Genomic DNA, 17,326 nt, shown 5'->3' with positions numbered 1-17,326 from the left:
CTGCTGCTCTCTTCTGCCATGGCGAATTGAGTAAACTCTCATTACGCCTTCGCGCGGCGCATTTAAGGGCGAGGAGAGGGGCTCATTTGATTGGTGTGATGTGTGTAAAACCCACTCCACGCCTTCTCTCCTCCCTCTTTCCAACTTGCGCAGGTAGGAGGGACGGAGGTGGGACAGACGAGTAGCTGCGCCAGCGCGCACGGTGTGCCGAACTTGCAAAATCCACCTGGCCACACCCAGTTGGCGAAGCGCAGGTGCGCCCGCCTCGCCCGGTCTGCGAAACTAGAGCCCAAAGTGTGGAGAAGAGGGACCGGGAAAAGCGGCGGACCTCCGGGGAAGCCTGCTCCGTTCTCCCCGCAGTTAGGGACCATTCGCCACGGTACTGCTGCTGGGCAGGGTGGAAATAAGTCCTGCAGAGTTACAGAGGACCTGGAGAATGTTTTAGGATAGTAATAACATTATATAAGATAATCATATTACAAAGTTAATATAAGATGATAGCATTAAAGACAAAATTAAATTGCAATACTTTTTCAAAACTTGATGATTTTACCTTTCTGTACATTTTTTTCAAAACTTGATGATTTTACCTTTCTGTACATTTTGTATACAAATTCATTTCAATTTGCAATGTTCAAAATTTTCTTCCGGAGGGGGGGGGGGGGAGTATCCCCCCATAGTTTCCCAAAATCCTGTGGGAAACACTGCATTGTGACTTCACAAAACATGTTTTTGGCCATAACTCGAGAATGTATGCACCAAATATGACAAAATTCCCACAAATGTTGAATAGGATAAAATTATAATGTAATAACATATATCTAAAAGGTCAAAGGTCAGGTTCACTGTGACATCACAATGTTCTGCAAAAATACTTTTCGGCCATTACTCATTGTCATAACTGTGTGAAGCATGTTTTCACAGACATGGATGTAAACTTTAAGTATAACTTTACTGGTTCACAGAGGCATACATCTGCAGGGTGGTAATTTTAGTTTTGTACACAATGTAAATGTAGCATGCCTCTTTTATTTGTCATACTGAAAGATTTTTAAGTTTTGGTCGAAAGTAGCCTCAAATATTTCTTTGGAAAGCACATGTCTTCTTCCTCCCACTATGGTTTCCTGTTGACTCACTGTCCAATTAATATAATGTTGATGTAGAGTAATGAGCTCGTGTGGGAGCACAGCTCATGTCTACAAAACAGATGGATGTTTTGTTGTTGAGCTCAAGCAGTTTAGACTCTGTCTACCACACACACACACACTCACACACATACACTTCAGCTAGAATCACTTTTATTGCTTTGTTATGTTAACGGTCAGTGATTTAAGGCTGAAGATGATGTCATCCTCCTCATCATGGTTACTAAATTGTTCCTCTGTTCATGTTTGGTGCTATTAGTAATGGTGTGTGACAGAGGTTATGGTGCTGTAGTATGTTAGACATGAGTGCAGTGAAGTGCTCTCAGAGTCTCTCAGTCTTTGTGCCTCTTCCAGCTGTTCCTCAGTCTCTTTCTTCTTCTTTAATGAGCCTGTTTGTTGGATTGATCTAAGCCAAGTTCTGGCCCTGTGAATTACTTTATTTTGCTTTCAATTACTTTTTGGAGGCAATAATCTGGCAGAAAACATTTATTCATGTTTCTTTTAGATTTTAGCTCACACAGTCATGTGTTTCCAGCAGTGGCAATAACTGCTTGTTTGGATTAATAGAAGAACAACTCGTTTGCATTAGCAGCAAATAGGCACTTTGGCTGACCCAACACAGCAACGAGCTACAGAAACATCATGTTTTGACTTGCGTTTAAATTTGTTATTCAACGGTTGAGTTTTCATTGTTTGACATTAATGTTTTATTTTAGTTTCCCCTTTCGTGAGCGTTTTCAATTGTGTTGTTAGGCTGTCTGAATTGACATCTGGTGTTATGTTACTTTAGTCTTCAGTGTCCAGATCACTCCTGTTCAATAGGAACGACTTTATTGACAAGGGCACATGTTAACACAGATTAGCAGTGTGCAGCCACTGAACTGGTAAATTCAGTCAGAGTAGTTGCATATGTTTAAGCTCAAGCAGCCTCTTTCTTTCTCTTTAAATAAAACTCCAGCCAGTCCCATGAATCGTGGAGCTGAAATGGCCCTGTGGTTAACATGACACAGGCCAAACCACAAGCATTTTATGGCCTTTTTTGAATTTAAAAACTAAAATATCTCAGCTTTCTAAATGTCCCTCCATTACTTTTCTCTGCCCACATGCACAAACCAGTATTTATAACTAACACAAAGATATAGTGTGGTGGATAAATATAATTCTGCTATATTTCATTGTTGTAGACACCCAAATTGCACAAATGCTTTGACTGCCAAAGTGTTAATATAGATCTAAAATAGAAAAAGTAATAAGACAATTTTAAATGAATGTTTTGGAATAGATGAATGTGGTATGCAAAGGGCTGTAGTAAAAGCTGTTCTTGGAATATAAAGACTTTGGACTTTGGCGTAGGGCTGCAACTAACAATTTTATTTGTTATATATTAATCTGTACATTATTTTCTTGATTAATTGTTCCCTGAAGTGACTTGATTGATGTCTGGTTTTGTCCAACCAAAATTTCCAAACCCAAACATTAAATTATCATGTAAAACCAAGGAAAGCAGCAAAGCCTCATATTTGAGAATGTAGATGTATTGCATGTTTGGCATCTTTGCTTGAAAAATGAATTAAATGATTGATTGGTTGTCAATCAATTTTCTGTTGATTAAATCATCGTTTAATTGACTTAGATAGATAGATAAATACTTTATTAATCCCGAAGTAAATTCAGTGCAATTATCATTGCAGCTCTATAATGTAGTGTCTTTTTTCCCCAAACAAAAACACACAGAAAAATTGCAAGGAACTGATAAAACATTGTGTTTATCTGTTTTGAGATGCAACTGTCAGCATGCCAAGCTAACTAGTTCACCCTGAATGTTACCCTGTAACATTCAATAGTAGCCAGTTATTACTTGCAAGGCAAAAGATCACATTATGAATCAACTAGGTGACATTAGTTTATTGGGTTCAGGCTAAATTTTAATAAAGTCCCCTTCACACTAACACATTTGTTGTGTGGTGTATACCTTCTATAGTAAAGAGGATTCTGGAAGCTATCAGAGTTTAAGTTAATGCTTCCTGAGCTAATGTTACCTGACCTAACGTAATATGGCAAAACACAAGTCACATACAGCAAAAAACAACATTTTTCCTCATTGTCACACCAATAAAATACTGCTCCAAAAAATGAAGGGAACACTTTAATTACACATCAGACCTTGATGAACAAATTATTCAAGTTGAAAATCTTTACTGATGCACATTGTATAATTTGTTGAGAACAAAATGACGCAACAACAGTCAATGGAAACCAAAATAATCAAAGTAAAAAACTGAAATCCCAGGCCGATCCAACTTGTGTGAATTTTATCACAGCAACTTACTGTATAATGTGACTCAGTAGTGTGTATGGTCCCTGCGTGCCTATATGTACTGACAACATCTGGACATGCTCCCGATGAGTCGGTGGATGGTGTCCTGGGAAATCTCCTCCCAGACCAGGATCAGGGCATCAGTGAGCTCCTCTGTGGCGGTACTTGGTGGCTTCAGATGCACTGATACACAATGTCCCATAGGTGCTTAATTGCATTTAGGTCAGGGGAATGAGAGGACCAATCAATGGCATCAATGCCTTCATCATCCAGGAACTGCCTACACACTCTGGCCACATGACCCTGGGCATTGTCCTGCCCGAGGAGGAACCCAGGGCCCACTGCACCAGTGTAAGGTCTGACAGTCGCTCTGAGGATTTCGTCCTGGGAACAGCTGTTAGGGTACTGTTGGTTATGACATGGAGGTCTGTGTGACCCTCCAATGATATGCCTCCCCTGAAGATCTCTGACCCACTGCCAAAACAGTCATGCTGGATGACGTTACAGGCAGCATAATGTTCACCATGGCGTCTCCAGACTCTGAACCTGCTCTCATCTGTGAAGAGAACGGGGCACCAATGGCAAACCTGCCAATTCTGGTGTTCTCTGGCTGGGCCCTCATGTCACCCTCATGAAGTCTGTTTCTGACAGTTTGGTCAGAAACATGCACACCAGTCTGCTGGAGGTCAATTTGTAGGGCATTTGCAGTGCACCTCCTGTTTCTCCTCACACAAAGGAGCAGATACCGGTCCTGCTGCTGGGTAGATGAACTTGTGTTGCCCTGTCCAGCTCTCCTTGTGTACCAACCAGTTCCCTGGTATCTCCTCCATGCTCCTGAGACTGTGCTGGGAGACACAGCAAACCTTCTTGTGACTGCATGTATGGACCTGTGCAACCTGATTGGGATGTGGGTATCGCCTCATGCTGCCAGTAGTGACAAGGACACTAGCAGAGCACAAAATTAGAGAAGAATCAGTCAGGAAGGGTAAGAAGAGAGCAACTGTCTGTGGCCACCACATGTAAAACCATTCCCTTTTTTTGGGGTCGTCTTGCCTCTCCATTGCACCTTTTGTCACTTTCATTTGCATCAAAGCAGGTGAAACTGATTCACAGTGATTTGTGCTTCCTAAATTGACAGATTGATATCCCTGAAGTTTAACTTACTTGGTGTTATACTGCGACCAGTAAGTATTGCCTTAATTTTTTTGAGCACTGTAGTAAGACTAACTGGCATTACACTCTAAAACAAGAACAATGCAGTTTTACGTAGCACAACATGTCTTTCTGTGGCATGTAGCCTCAGTCTTTTAGGTATCAGGGTTCCCACAATTGAAGGCAAGTTAATTCAAGACATTGCAAGATGTTTCTTAGTGCCAGTTGCAATAAATTTTAAGGCCAATAAAAAAAAAGAAAACAAATTGTTTTTTTATCGTAAAAAAACATTACCTTTTTGAAAAATACCTGATGTTTGTTGTTTGTTTGTTTTTTTTTTGGGGCAGTTTTGTGTTTTTTTCTTTTACTAGTTTCAGCCATGCTGCACAATCGGGATTAAAAAGACATTTTTTGTGTAATTTTCACTCCATGTTTCATCCAGGTTACACTGGATATGGTTACATGATGGCTTCTCATTCAGAATGAAATAAATCTGAATGAAATCATTTGGAACTACCTTTCCAGGTAGTTTACATGAGAAATATTCATTCCGAATGAGGGTTTACACGGGAGATCAGTTTAATCGCCTTTATCCAGGTCTGCGCAAGGTTTGGGGCAGGGAAGGTTTCTGATTGGATAGGGGGCGGGGCGGATGTTACATGTTTACGTTTATCGGAAGAAAACACTGTAGTCCTCGCTCCGGATAACAAGATGCTTGACGACGCCGTTCTTAGTGCCTTTTTCAGGCTTGTTTTGCTTATATTCTTGAAGCAGCAGTACGACAACAACCTTGTTCTGCTAATGCTTCGTCTGTTGAGGAGGAGAAGGGAGGTAGAAGGTCGAAGAAGGGAGACAGAAGAACATTCTGTGGCGAATGGAAACCAGTGAGTGCAACGAGTCTGACTGCTCTATCTCAGCCCGTTGCTATGCGCGCTATATACGTCATCATGCGCAGAAAGACCGGAATGAACTTAAAGAGGAATGAGCGTTTACATGCACACAAAATTCTTTCTTTCGGAATGACAAACGGAATAAACCACCCCCTTTAATCGGATTTAATTTTCAGTCGGAATGACCATTTTTCGGAATGACTGTTTACATGACAACTTTACATCGGAATGGCCTTTCATTCCGAATGAAAGTGGAATTAAACTGTCCATGTAAACGTACTGACTGAAAACTAGCTAGCAGACAGTGTATTGTCTGCTGTGAGCATTCTGGTTGGAAACAAGTTGTTGGTTCCACTATCCTGATCTGCATGACATTAATGCAAGAGGCATTCAGTGAAGAATTAATATATAATTATATACTAATTATTTTTAAAATTTCACAATGCAACATCTGGAAAAAAAAAGATAAAGATAAATAGAAGATAATAAGATAATAAAAGATATATATATATATATATATATATATATATACACACACACACACACACACACACATACATTCATTCATACATATATATATAAAATCCTACTTCCCGTGTCTTAGCATTTTTAAGACTTTTGAAAGACTGATTTAAGACATTTCAATACAATTAATGCCTTATTTATAGATTAATGAATTCAGTGCCTTTTAAGTCTTTTCAAGGATCAGCAGGAACCCTGTAGCCATCAACAGCATATTTATGACCTTTGGACAGGGTTTAGTTTTATAACGAGGCAACCAGTAACCTGGATAACTCTGCTGGTAACTGCATTTTCTTGTCTTGAAACTTGATTAAGCCATTAGTTTAATTACCTAGCTAGTTATGGGAGCATATCTATGTTCCCAGGTTCCCCTAGCTCAATATTCCCTTCGTATGTCTCATTAATGACACCTTTCAAAGGGTTTATGTTCACAGCATGGTTTTCCTTAGATCAAATGTTCAATGTGTATTTTCTTGGGTCAATATGTTAAAATCACCATCTACAGCTTATAGCCTACTGATGTTATACTCTTTGATACCAACCCCCTTCAAAAGTCTGTGTTGTTGTAAACTGCGTATGTGCCATGTGAGAACGGAAAGCTTGATGGGAGGGGAGTGGGGCATAGAGAATGGTCAATTATGCCTGTCGTGTGGATAAATCTGCTGTATGTATTTCCATTGCTTATAACTGTCTGTTTCTGCTGTTTCACATGTAATGCAATGGTGCTATAAATAGTGTTGAAGTCAGTCTCTGTCTCTCTCTTCTTTGTTTTCTCCAGGTCAGCCTACCAAATGACTCCAGCTGTGTTGAAGAGATTTTGCGGGTATGTTGCTTGGGCACTCACACACACACACACACACACACACACACACACACACACACACAGTAATTGCACTGATTATCAGCTGTTTTCTGTTTGCTCACAAAGACCTTCGTCTCTCTCCAGAGAGTCTGATTTTAGGAAGAAAGGACAGGGGAGAGAGAAAAGGAGAAACAGAGGGGGAGAGAAGGAGATCTATTGGCTCAGGTCAATGATTATACAAGTTTTTGTTTTTGTACAGTGACTTCATCCAGAAATCTTTCCACAATTTTCTCTTTTCCTTTACCCTCCTTTCATTTCTCTCTCTCTCTCTCTCTCTCTCTCTCTCTCTCTCTCTCTCTCTCTCTCTCTCTATCTATCTATCTATCTATCTATCCTCCTCTTTTCCTATCTGCATGTCATCAAAATTACATCAAGCAACGTATTTTTTCCGCAATCTCCCCTCTTTTTTGTCTTTTTGTTTTGTTTGCATGTTCCTTCAGGGTGATGTCAAAACAGAAATGTTTTCCCACAAATCTTCCCAGTCAAAGGATTTGCAGCTATAAAGACAAGGACCTTCTCTGACTGCTTTATGTCAAGTTATCTCTTTCTCCCCTCACTCCGTCTTCCTCTCTGTATTAGTCTCTATCTCCACTCTCTCCTTTGTCACATCACTCATGGTGCCCGCTCTCTCTTTTCCTCCCTGTCTTTCCTCTCTCCTCATCCCTCTCTGCCCTCTGTCACTCACTTCTCTCTCTCTCCCTTTCACAAATCAATATGCTGGCCAACAGGCTGTGTGACAGATAGTGTGCTGTGAGCTGCATGAAAAGCCTTTGTCAATAATATCGTTGGGCTATTGGATTCAGTCTGTGGTTTTTAGCCGTGTCAAGTGGAAAGATCGGAGAGTTCAAAATGTGAGGTGAGGTGAATCGGAGCGGAGGCCCGAGGTTCATTTTTTCCCCTTTCTGTGATGGCACAGCTACAAGTCGGTTGTCACAGAAACATTGTTGTTTTGGATGTTTTCACAATTCAAGGTAACAGTGTGTATCAGAGATATTGTGCACAGAAGTAAAGCTGCTTAAACTGACTTCAGACATTCAGAAGAGTTTTTGCAGTGTTTGGATCATTTGAACCACACTCTATGATGGAGGGAATCATTTCTGTCTCCAATACATGAATAACCCTTGCTAATATTTTAGCATATGGTATGGTTACTATACAAGTAGCTTTATCAGATCTAGAAAGGTAGATCTTTACCAATCCCAGGTTGGACTACAAGTGAATTATCTTTTTTTTACCCCACCTCCAGGGTCAGTTCATTCACATTAGTGGTATGTAGCCATGCAGATAGTTTTGACTTTTACATGTCAAGATGTTAAAATGTCAGTCTTTAAGACTGACTCTAATATTGAGTTGATGGAAGTTCACACTACAGCACACATATTAAAATTTACATTTTATTATTATTATTATTATTATTATAAACCTTATTTTAGACTCACAGGAGGGTCCATAGCAAAAAAGAAAAAGGATATACAAGACATAAAAAAGCACAATCAACATGTGAGTCTATAGGTTAATTTGCACACACACACACACACACACACACACACACACACACACACACTCTGCCAACAGCTCTACTAGATAGCAGTCTGTGATATAAAAAAAAAAAGACAAGTGCTGAGCAAAGCTCAGTGTGGGAATATTGCCTCTAGAAAGGCAACAAAGTCATATGTAAATTGTGTGATGCTACTCTTCAGCATAGAACTAGCACTATGTTTTTCAACACTAAGAACAAACACCGGACTGCCTTGTCCGAGGATGGCTCGCTGCCAAGGACCACATCGCTGCTAGCTGGGAAGTGAAATGGGTCATTCCAACGCATTCTCATCCCAACTCATTAAATATGGCCGCCATGTCAGTGGACCTACATGTCAAAATATGACGCACTAGGTACCCTCTTGCATCTGTTGTTGAAGTTCCAGGACAGCGGGTCCATTTACACATGTTGAATGCAGTTTGTCTTTTGAAAAAACATTTCTGTTTTCACAGGAATTGTACAGTTTATGCTCATTACATGCATACAGTCTAGTGATGCAACGGTATGAAAATGTAATATCACGGTTATTGTGACCAAAATTATCACGGTTATCATTATTATTGCGGTATTATTGAAATGTGCTCAAAATGTTCAAAAAGTACTTATACACACACTGAAATCATTTAAAGCAGCTCTTACCTTTCTTGCATTTCACACAGTACTTAGAAAAAATTTGAACATCCACATCTCCCGCCTCCCTCTAAAGTCCGATCCTCCTCCTCCTCCTGCAACTCCACCTCCCTCCAAAGGCCTACTCCCCCCTCCTCCATTACGTCCTCATTACGTCTATGATAGTCTCACTCACCAGACCTTTCTCAAGAAAAGAAAGGTCTGGCTGGGCCGACTCTCATTTTAAGATTGGAGAAAAAAATGCCCCGTTTGCTTGTATTTCTTTCAACCAATCACAATCGTTCTGGGCGGTGCCACAGCAACGGTGCGCTTGCATAAATATTGCCGGGGGGAAACAGGTTTTGGTGTAACAGGCCCACAAAAATATCGCCTACAGGACGCGAACCATGGCAGAAAAATGGCTACATCCCCGCAAGATCAAACATCGCAAAAGTTAGTGAAGGACAAGTTGAAAACGGTTGAAAACTGCTACACAACCGGAGGTGGTAGAGCGGGTCTTCAGCGGGTGGCTCGTTCCACCCAATGAGAGGCTGATCTATGCAGCGAACTTCCGCCCACTCAGACTACGTCTATGATAGACATAGGCATTGGCATGGTAACGTTAGATACACGGAAGAGGAGGGCGAGTGAAACGTTACAAATGCAACCCCGGAGTTTAAAAACTCAACCAGAGTCAGAGATGACTGAGTCTTAGAATACGGTTACAGTGCTAACGTTAGATAGTAATGTTAACGTTACTAGTAAGTGGAAACGCACAAGGAAGATAACATTGATGTTTCAGAGGCTACGCTACAGTTGGCTAATGTTAGCCATTAGCAACTGGATGCTGTGTTGTCGTATAACGTTATGAACTGAACTTCTTTATTTGTCAATTTTATGCGCAGCACAAAAAACAAACTGACATTTCGCATACCCCAAGCAAAAAGAAACAAAACATTTAAAAACAATTAGTGTAACATACAAGAAAGAACCTAATAGTGCAATAGTAAGATGAAAAGGGTTGACATTTCACAGTCAGAGCTCCACATCCTGTGAGCAGAACTGGGAGATCCTCTTCACATCACAGCACCACGAATTGTTTGTGTATACACCACGGAGCTTACCAGATGATGCAGCCTCCCTGTCTGCTCTATGTAGTGTTAGCCTCCTTAGCTCAACACCAGCGTCTTATATGTTATCATTCATCAGTGGTCGAATTGTTAATTTTTAACAAGGGGGATGCAATGTAGCTTTGATTTTTTTTTGCATGCACACATCATCAAATATGACAGCACAGATGTGCAAAATTAATCAAGATAAAGAAAAATGGCTTGACCTATACCTGCTGCCTTTAAAAACACAAATAATGCAGTACTATTGCTATTGCAATACAGACAAAAAACATTTTAGAGTATTCATAAGAGTAGCTCTGAAATAGCTGTGAAAATTAATCTTCGAGTCACTCTTATCCTATAGACATTTCCTTAGCCAGTTATAATTTCTCCTAATCTGTGAAGCCTTGGGCTGATAATTGGTGCTGCTGTCAGGTCCCTGTCCTGATACCTGCCTGGTTTCTCCCTGTCCCTCTTCTATCTGTTGCAATAATATAGATAATAAATGTGCACAGCAAAATTTAGAAATAGAATTAAGAATAGTAGTGGTGACATAGCTGTAGAAATTAATCGCAGTCACTTTTATGCTATAGATATTTTCTCTCAGCCAGTTATAATCTCTCCTGCATGATCATCCTTGCTGGCCTCTGGTCCACTGCCTCCTCCCTGACCCTGCTCTTTATATTGTGGCAATAAAGATTAAAAAAATATGTGGAAAGCAATAGTGAGCACAAGTTCTTATTAAGGAGGAGTGGGTTTATTCCTAGCATGAAACTAGCTAGCAAGGTATTTAACATAGGTAACAATAACATCAGTGTTCTTGTTAACTAGCTTAACTTGATATATTGGCATCTATTAATTAGTCATCATTTAGCTAACATTATCTACATGCATCTAGAGCATCACTCAACTTACACGGGTTGTTTGGAAGAAACTGTGCAAGGTTTTTTGCTTCTTGCTGGCTGCTTTGCTGAACATAGTTAACACTCATCAGCACTGCCCAGCAGCACACGTCTTGTCTGTGTGGATTGACTCTGATCACAACATGACGCCGTGTGTATGCGCCTTCTCATGGTGTGTTTAAAGACGGCTCGGAAAAACACGTTACCACATGTTAAAAACAAATTGGACAGTGGTAACGGCTGTAAAAAGTGCGGGGGACGGAGGGCACAGATACGGGAAGTGCGGTGGACATGTCCCCTGCGTCCCCCCCTCAAATTACGTCCATGCCTGCACTCACAGATTCTAGATTAACAAGGGGGATGCTTTTTGGTCAATTTTCTAACAAAGGGGATGGCATCCCCCCTCATCCCCCCTCAATTCGACCACTGCCATTCATTCATGTCCCAGTAAACTCAAGGACGCAGCAGTCCCTCACTCCTCAGTGAGTGCATCTCCACAGTTGGATGTAATCTATTTCGTGTCCAGCGAGCGGACGTTCACCAGAAGGCCGCTGGGAACAGCTGGTTTGATGGGGTTAGCTGTTAGCATAGAGCTAACCCCTCCGCACTTCCGCGTCCTGTCACAGCGCTGCCGGTGTCTTCCCTTTGGGACAGCTCCAGGCGAAACCATGGTCATCTCAGGTTACTAGTTTATATCCACAAGCGTCCCTGTTACTAGTTTATATCCACAAGTGTCCCTGTTACTAGCATATATGTTGTCTCACAGACTCAGAGGTGGAGGGTGTGGGGGCGATGTTACGCGAGTGGTTACGTCTGTCGGAGGCCTCCACGTGGGGAAGACAGACAGGACAGAAAAAAACTCTGACCAATCATTGCATTCGGTCTGAAAATAAAGAGCACAATGTACTTTCTGTCTAACAGAAAGTCTAGCATGTTTGATTTTCTTTTTGTCGTTCACGATTACTCCCATCACAGTCGTCACTTTCACCAATAGAAACACAGAGGTAGCTGTTGCCATAGATAATTGTAGGGCAACAACACCCCAGCCTTTTTAATATTTCCTCTAGGGGTGTTACCACACAGAGTAAAAGGGGAAAATGATGGTGTGAAACAGCAGAGGCACTTTGTCAACCCGCTGAGTACTGCCATTAGCATCAAGCTAGCAAACAATGTTATTTCTTCATAATGGAGACTGACATAAAGTAAGAAAATTAAAATTAGTGGCGGGGCTTTTGCTCACCACAACTACAGAGGCTCCCAGCTTCATTTGAAACAGACTACATTATAGACGGTCCGTTATTTATTAATCCCTCTGTATCTTTATATTTTTACTTCTCCGCTCCCGTTGGCTTCATAAAGTTAATGCATCGCGCCGTCATTTCAAACTCAACACTTCCTGAATTTGTTTCAAATTAAAAGCCCCTTATAACCTCAGCTGAGAGAATCCCTCCATTTTCTAAATAGGCTTTTATTGTGAAATATGTGTAGGAACTTGTTGGGGAGGATTCAGTAATTTGAATGTTTGCGTACGGTACTTCAAATGGAGCTCCTGCCATCTGCTGCCGCTTTTTAGGTGACTACAGCAACATTTTGGCTGGCACATGAACAGACACAGTGACTGAAATAATACTAAAAGTAATAAAAATAGGACAAGAATAACCCGATGACATTACACACGCCGTGAAAGACAACCAAGGATAATTGGTGTGGACCATCGTGTAGTGTGTCATGTCTGTCAGCCAAGTCACGGCACGAAAAATCTCCGGAGCGCTGTTCGTGTGCCTTCGGTGCCTTCAGCCATGTTTTCAGAGGCCAAACATTGCAAACTGCGCATGTGCGCCTGTGTCTAAGGGACTACTGCTGCTGCTTTTCCAGGCAATGAGCAGTATCACCGTGAGTTTTTCAAAGTGCGGTAATCAAACGCGGTTTTAATGATAATTAAAATTTGAAACAGTAATACTAACCATCGGGATTTTTACCACGGTTTATCATTTTACCGGTAATCGTTATATCCCTAATACAGTCTTTTTCAAAGAGACTTTGTTTTTATGTTTATTTCCTTGTGCAAGATGAGCATGTGGTTAGGTTCAGAAAAAAAACATCATGGTTTGGCTCTACATTCACAGGGGAAGCAAACACCAGGCTTCTGGATGAAAGTCTGGGGTTTGTTTGACCAATCCACTTCCCCTCCTGCTCATCCTTTAGGGACTTTCCAGTTTATATTACAATGTTGTCAGCAGCATTACAAACTGAGCCGTGTGGCGATTTATCATACTGTCGTGAAATGTGCCTTTTTGCATCAGTGTGTGACGCCGAAATCACGGACAAAGTATTTGACGAGTTGAGAATGAGAACAGGCTGACCATTCTGAGGCTTTGACCACTTAGTGTGCAAAATGACTGAGACTGATTTTCTGCCAATTAGTGTGGCACAGATGGAAATTCAGAAAGCTAGTTTGATAACTCAAGTCCGAGTAAGTTATGCATACTGATACTAAATGTATTAAAAAACACTAGCTAGCAAGCTAGCTGGGGCAGACAAGCTCTGACCATCTACTGCTGGGCTATTAAGTCACTGAGACAATGAAATGCAAAACGACTAAAAGAAAAGCGCTTCTTTCCGATAATGTGAGATTTTTATGGATGTGAGCATCACAAGAAAAATTTCATTCTCCCCCATTTTACAGGGGTGGAAGGAAATCCCAAAACGAAGACAAATACAGGCAAAACTATCTGCACTGAAAGATTCCACTGGAGGTTATTTTTTGTAAATTAGGTGAAGTAACCCTTTAAATTCACATCCACATTTTAAGATTTGCTTGTAGTTTGTAGTGTAGTTGTAGTTTCACGCACGTTTACCGTAGGCTTGTATTAGTACTGTTGTTGTGTTTACCTACATTTGAATCAAATTTAAACTGATTTTGGGAGGTAAATGGAACGTAAATGTCCACTGAGTGCAGCTACATGTCAGATTGAGCTACATCTCTGTCACCATTCCAATGTTGACTGGAAGCATTTCAGAAGTCTTCAAGCAGTCTGCTCTTCATCAGACACATTTCCAGCATTGTTCTGAGTTGTTTTGCCTCTATATTTTAGGTAAACAAGCATATAGTATTGATTACACATTTGCAGCTCACTGATGTTTGATTTGAAAATAATTATTTTGTTACTCCACTTGAACACCCAGATAAAATAGTTTTTGCTGCATGTCCACAAAGGCAGAGTCAGTAACAAATGAAAAGCATCATTAAACACAGCGACATGTGGGTCTGTGTTAATGTCTGTGTGTGGTAGGGTGACAGACTGAGTTAATCGCATACAATAGCAGTAGTAACACATTTAAAGACACACAAACACACACACACACGCGCACGCACACACACATATTCAAAGACATGCACAAATACACACACGCACGCACACACACACACACACCGGAGTGCCGTCTGTCAAAACACAGGAACTCTTTCAGGAGGGTTGTGATGATGTCAGAGAAGAGTTGCCTAGCAACGCACCGTATGTCGTCAGGCCGAATGCATTACGATTTCAGAGAGGGAAAACACACACATGCACATAGATAAGACTCATACTGAGGAATCTTCAGTAACATTAAGCTACACTTATACACACAGCCTTACCCACACACAGGCAGACACACATGAAAACATGAGTCATCTGATGAATATGAGTCATCCGCTCCTGAGGGGGCGAAGAGACGCATGATGGGAAATTGTGATGTCAGTGACCTTTCAAGCCCTCCGACCTAGTGACCTGCTGTATGGCAGTTGTTTGAGTGTGAACACACGTGTGTGAAGTAAAATGCAGCATTTATATTTCACTGACGTAGGGTACAACTGCAACCAAATGAAAAATTAGCTGGTTAGCTTCACTTTGCTTTGTGAGCAGATTTCCCAGTATATGCAGTAATGTTCCCCTGCTTGTGTGAGAGAGAGAGAGAAACAGCCAATATCTAACAGATTATATAGCTGCGGGACACACACAATCACACACACACATGCACATATGCTTATCTTGTTAACTAATTGAAGCTTCTACATATTGAGACTGGATTCAACAGAGAGGACTGTGTGATTAGAATAATTGAAATGGGATGCTGCTTCTGCTGCTGTGCTGCTTAGCTGTAATGCAACCAACTGGAGTCAGCTTTTATTTTGGTGATTCAACGACTCTGCACTTCAGTACACTGATCCCTGGTGTGCCACCAACTCCCCATGCTCCTCTCAGTTTGTACTATAAGTTATATTAAAGTCCACTCTGATGGGGATGCTTCAGCGCAGCCTTGATTGAATGCTGACTCCACTCCTCTGCATCAAAGATGTTGCATAAGTAGTCCCTTTGCTCAAATTTGCTCAACTATAGTCATCATTGTTATTCACCAGTACTTTCCAAGTGCGGGCAACCTTACATTTACCATGAGTTGTATGCTTTCTTCAGTTTGGATTTGGCCATAAATGATCATAAATTATGCTTAGTAATGTAATATAAATGTGTGTGTTTGTGTATTTAGGAGATGACCCATTCCTGGCCTCCTCCTCTTACAGCCATACACACTCCTGGGAAGGCTGATCAGACCAAGTTCCCCATCCCAAATAAGGTTAGTATGACTTCTCTGTCTTCGTCCCACTGCAAACACCTTTCATTCACCAAAGTAAAACACACCAGCTCACAGCAAGGCTTAATAGCGCTGATTCATTTTGGATTACAAGTCTGGTAATGTATGCTTTCGTACATTTTGTTTTCATGTTCTCTACTTGTGCTCTAACTACATCTTTTTCCTTTATTTTGCATGAGTCAGTGAGTGGAAAAAGATGAGAGAGTGTTGAAAAACCTTCACTTACACTCCCACACTTACTGGTGGCTCATCATAAAACTAACTGCAGTCTGTCACTGAGAATCTTCAGTCTGCTAATTAGATCTGATTCATAAATTCACTGCGGCAGTGATTGCTGGGATGGAATCAGATTACTGTTGCCTCATCCTGCGCAGTGGCAAAAGTGACAGCCAATGAAATTACAATGTTAATGAAGTACTGCATGTTTAATTCAACTCCGCACTGTGTGTCCAGAGCTGAATAGAAGTGCATGAACTCTTAAAAAGAGCCACTTCTTCTCTGTGAAAGTAAAGTAGCTGTTAATAATAGCATATTAAAAGTTTGGGGACCACTTTTCATACAAGGCACTCTATATAAATATTTTTTAAGTTGCAATTAATGGCTTTATTAACAGTTATTAAATCAAATGCTTTATAGTCAGTTATGGGCAATTAATGAGAACAAATTTTGGGTTGCCAGGTTAAGACATTTCTCTTTGCCTGGTATTTATTCTCCTCCAAGAGGACACTTGATTTGTTTTTTGTTTTTTTTAGATCATCAGGTACTGTAGACTACCTCAGTGTTCATTTATGAATGAACTCTTAGCATTAACATTTAAGAATTTGATATTTACATGTACTGACTTCTACTCAGCCTGGTCTCACAAAAATACATGAATTGACCACAACCTGTTGACATCGCGTTACATGGCGGTGGCACGTAATGTGTAAAAATGAAATGCCAGCACCTTGGAAACAACAGGCTCATTCCAGATGAACTGTGCCTCCCTTGGAAAGTAGACGAGAGCAGGCGATGACAAAAAGCTGTGGTCAAGTCAGACAGTTTTCCAACAGTTTCCAGCAGTCTTCAGTCTCTACAGGAAGTCACAGAAACACTTACATTCTGTCTGATATGATGTTGATTTATTAAAATATTGTCAGACTTATATGTAAGTTTGTTCTCTAATTGTTTTAGTTACAATAGATTAATTTTTTAAAATGCTTTACAGGTGATTTATGTTCATGGCTCAACCTCCATTTTACATGAATTCTCATGTAAATCAGCATCATTACAGTTTGCTGCTTCAGAGCAGACTTGTCCCCTCAGCTACACAGGCTAAATAAACTGTGTGTTGACTTTTAGGTTAATATTTTCAGAGGAAAAAAAATACAAGACAACAGCTTTTATTAAAGATCAGTCAGATATAGTCAGGGCTTCACATCTATACAGATGTTATTTTAAGAATCCTCACCTCAGCATTGGCTTGTTTTTACAGGGTGTCCGCGGGGTCTTAAAAAGTATTAAAAGTTGATAAATCAAATGTTGGAAAATTAAGGCCCTTAAAAAGTATTAAAAAGTCTTAATCGCAATTTTATGAAGTATTACATTTTCTTGGCATTCAAGCTTTGACAAAAAGTATCCATGAATGTATAATTTATTTTCCT

At 40.6% G+C, this 17,326-nt stretch overlaps 1 protein-coding gene across 1 annotated transcript in view; it reads left to right on the top strand.

The window, feature by feature from the left end:
• The window catches only part of aff2 (AF4/FMR2 family, member 2), a 225,209-nt gene that overhangs the window by 117,506 nt on the left and 90,377 nt on the right, over nt 1–17,326 (top strand). Inside the window, exons 5-6 of the mRNA XM_050043221.1 lie at nt 6,805–6,849; nt 15,579–15,665. Of these exons, the coding sequence (XP_049899178.1) occupies nt 6,805–6,849; nt 15,579–15,665 (132 nt within the window). The remainder of the gene's footprint in view (nt 1–6,804; nt 6,850–15,578; nt 15,666–17,326) is intronic.

The sequence above is a fragment of the Epinephelus moara genome, chromosome 4 (assembly GCF_006386435.1).
Source record: "Epinephelus moara isolate mb chromosome 4, YSFRI_EMoa_1.0, whole genome shotgun sequence".
NCBI lineage: Eukaryota > Metazoa > Chordata > Actinopteri > Perciformes > Serranidae > Epinephelus > Epinephelus moara.
This window is presented reverse-complemented; position numbering and strand designations above follow the sequence as displayed.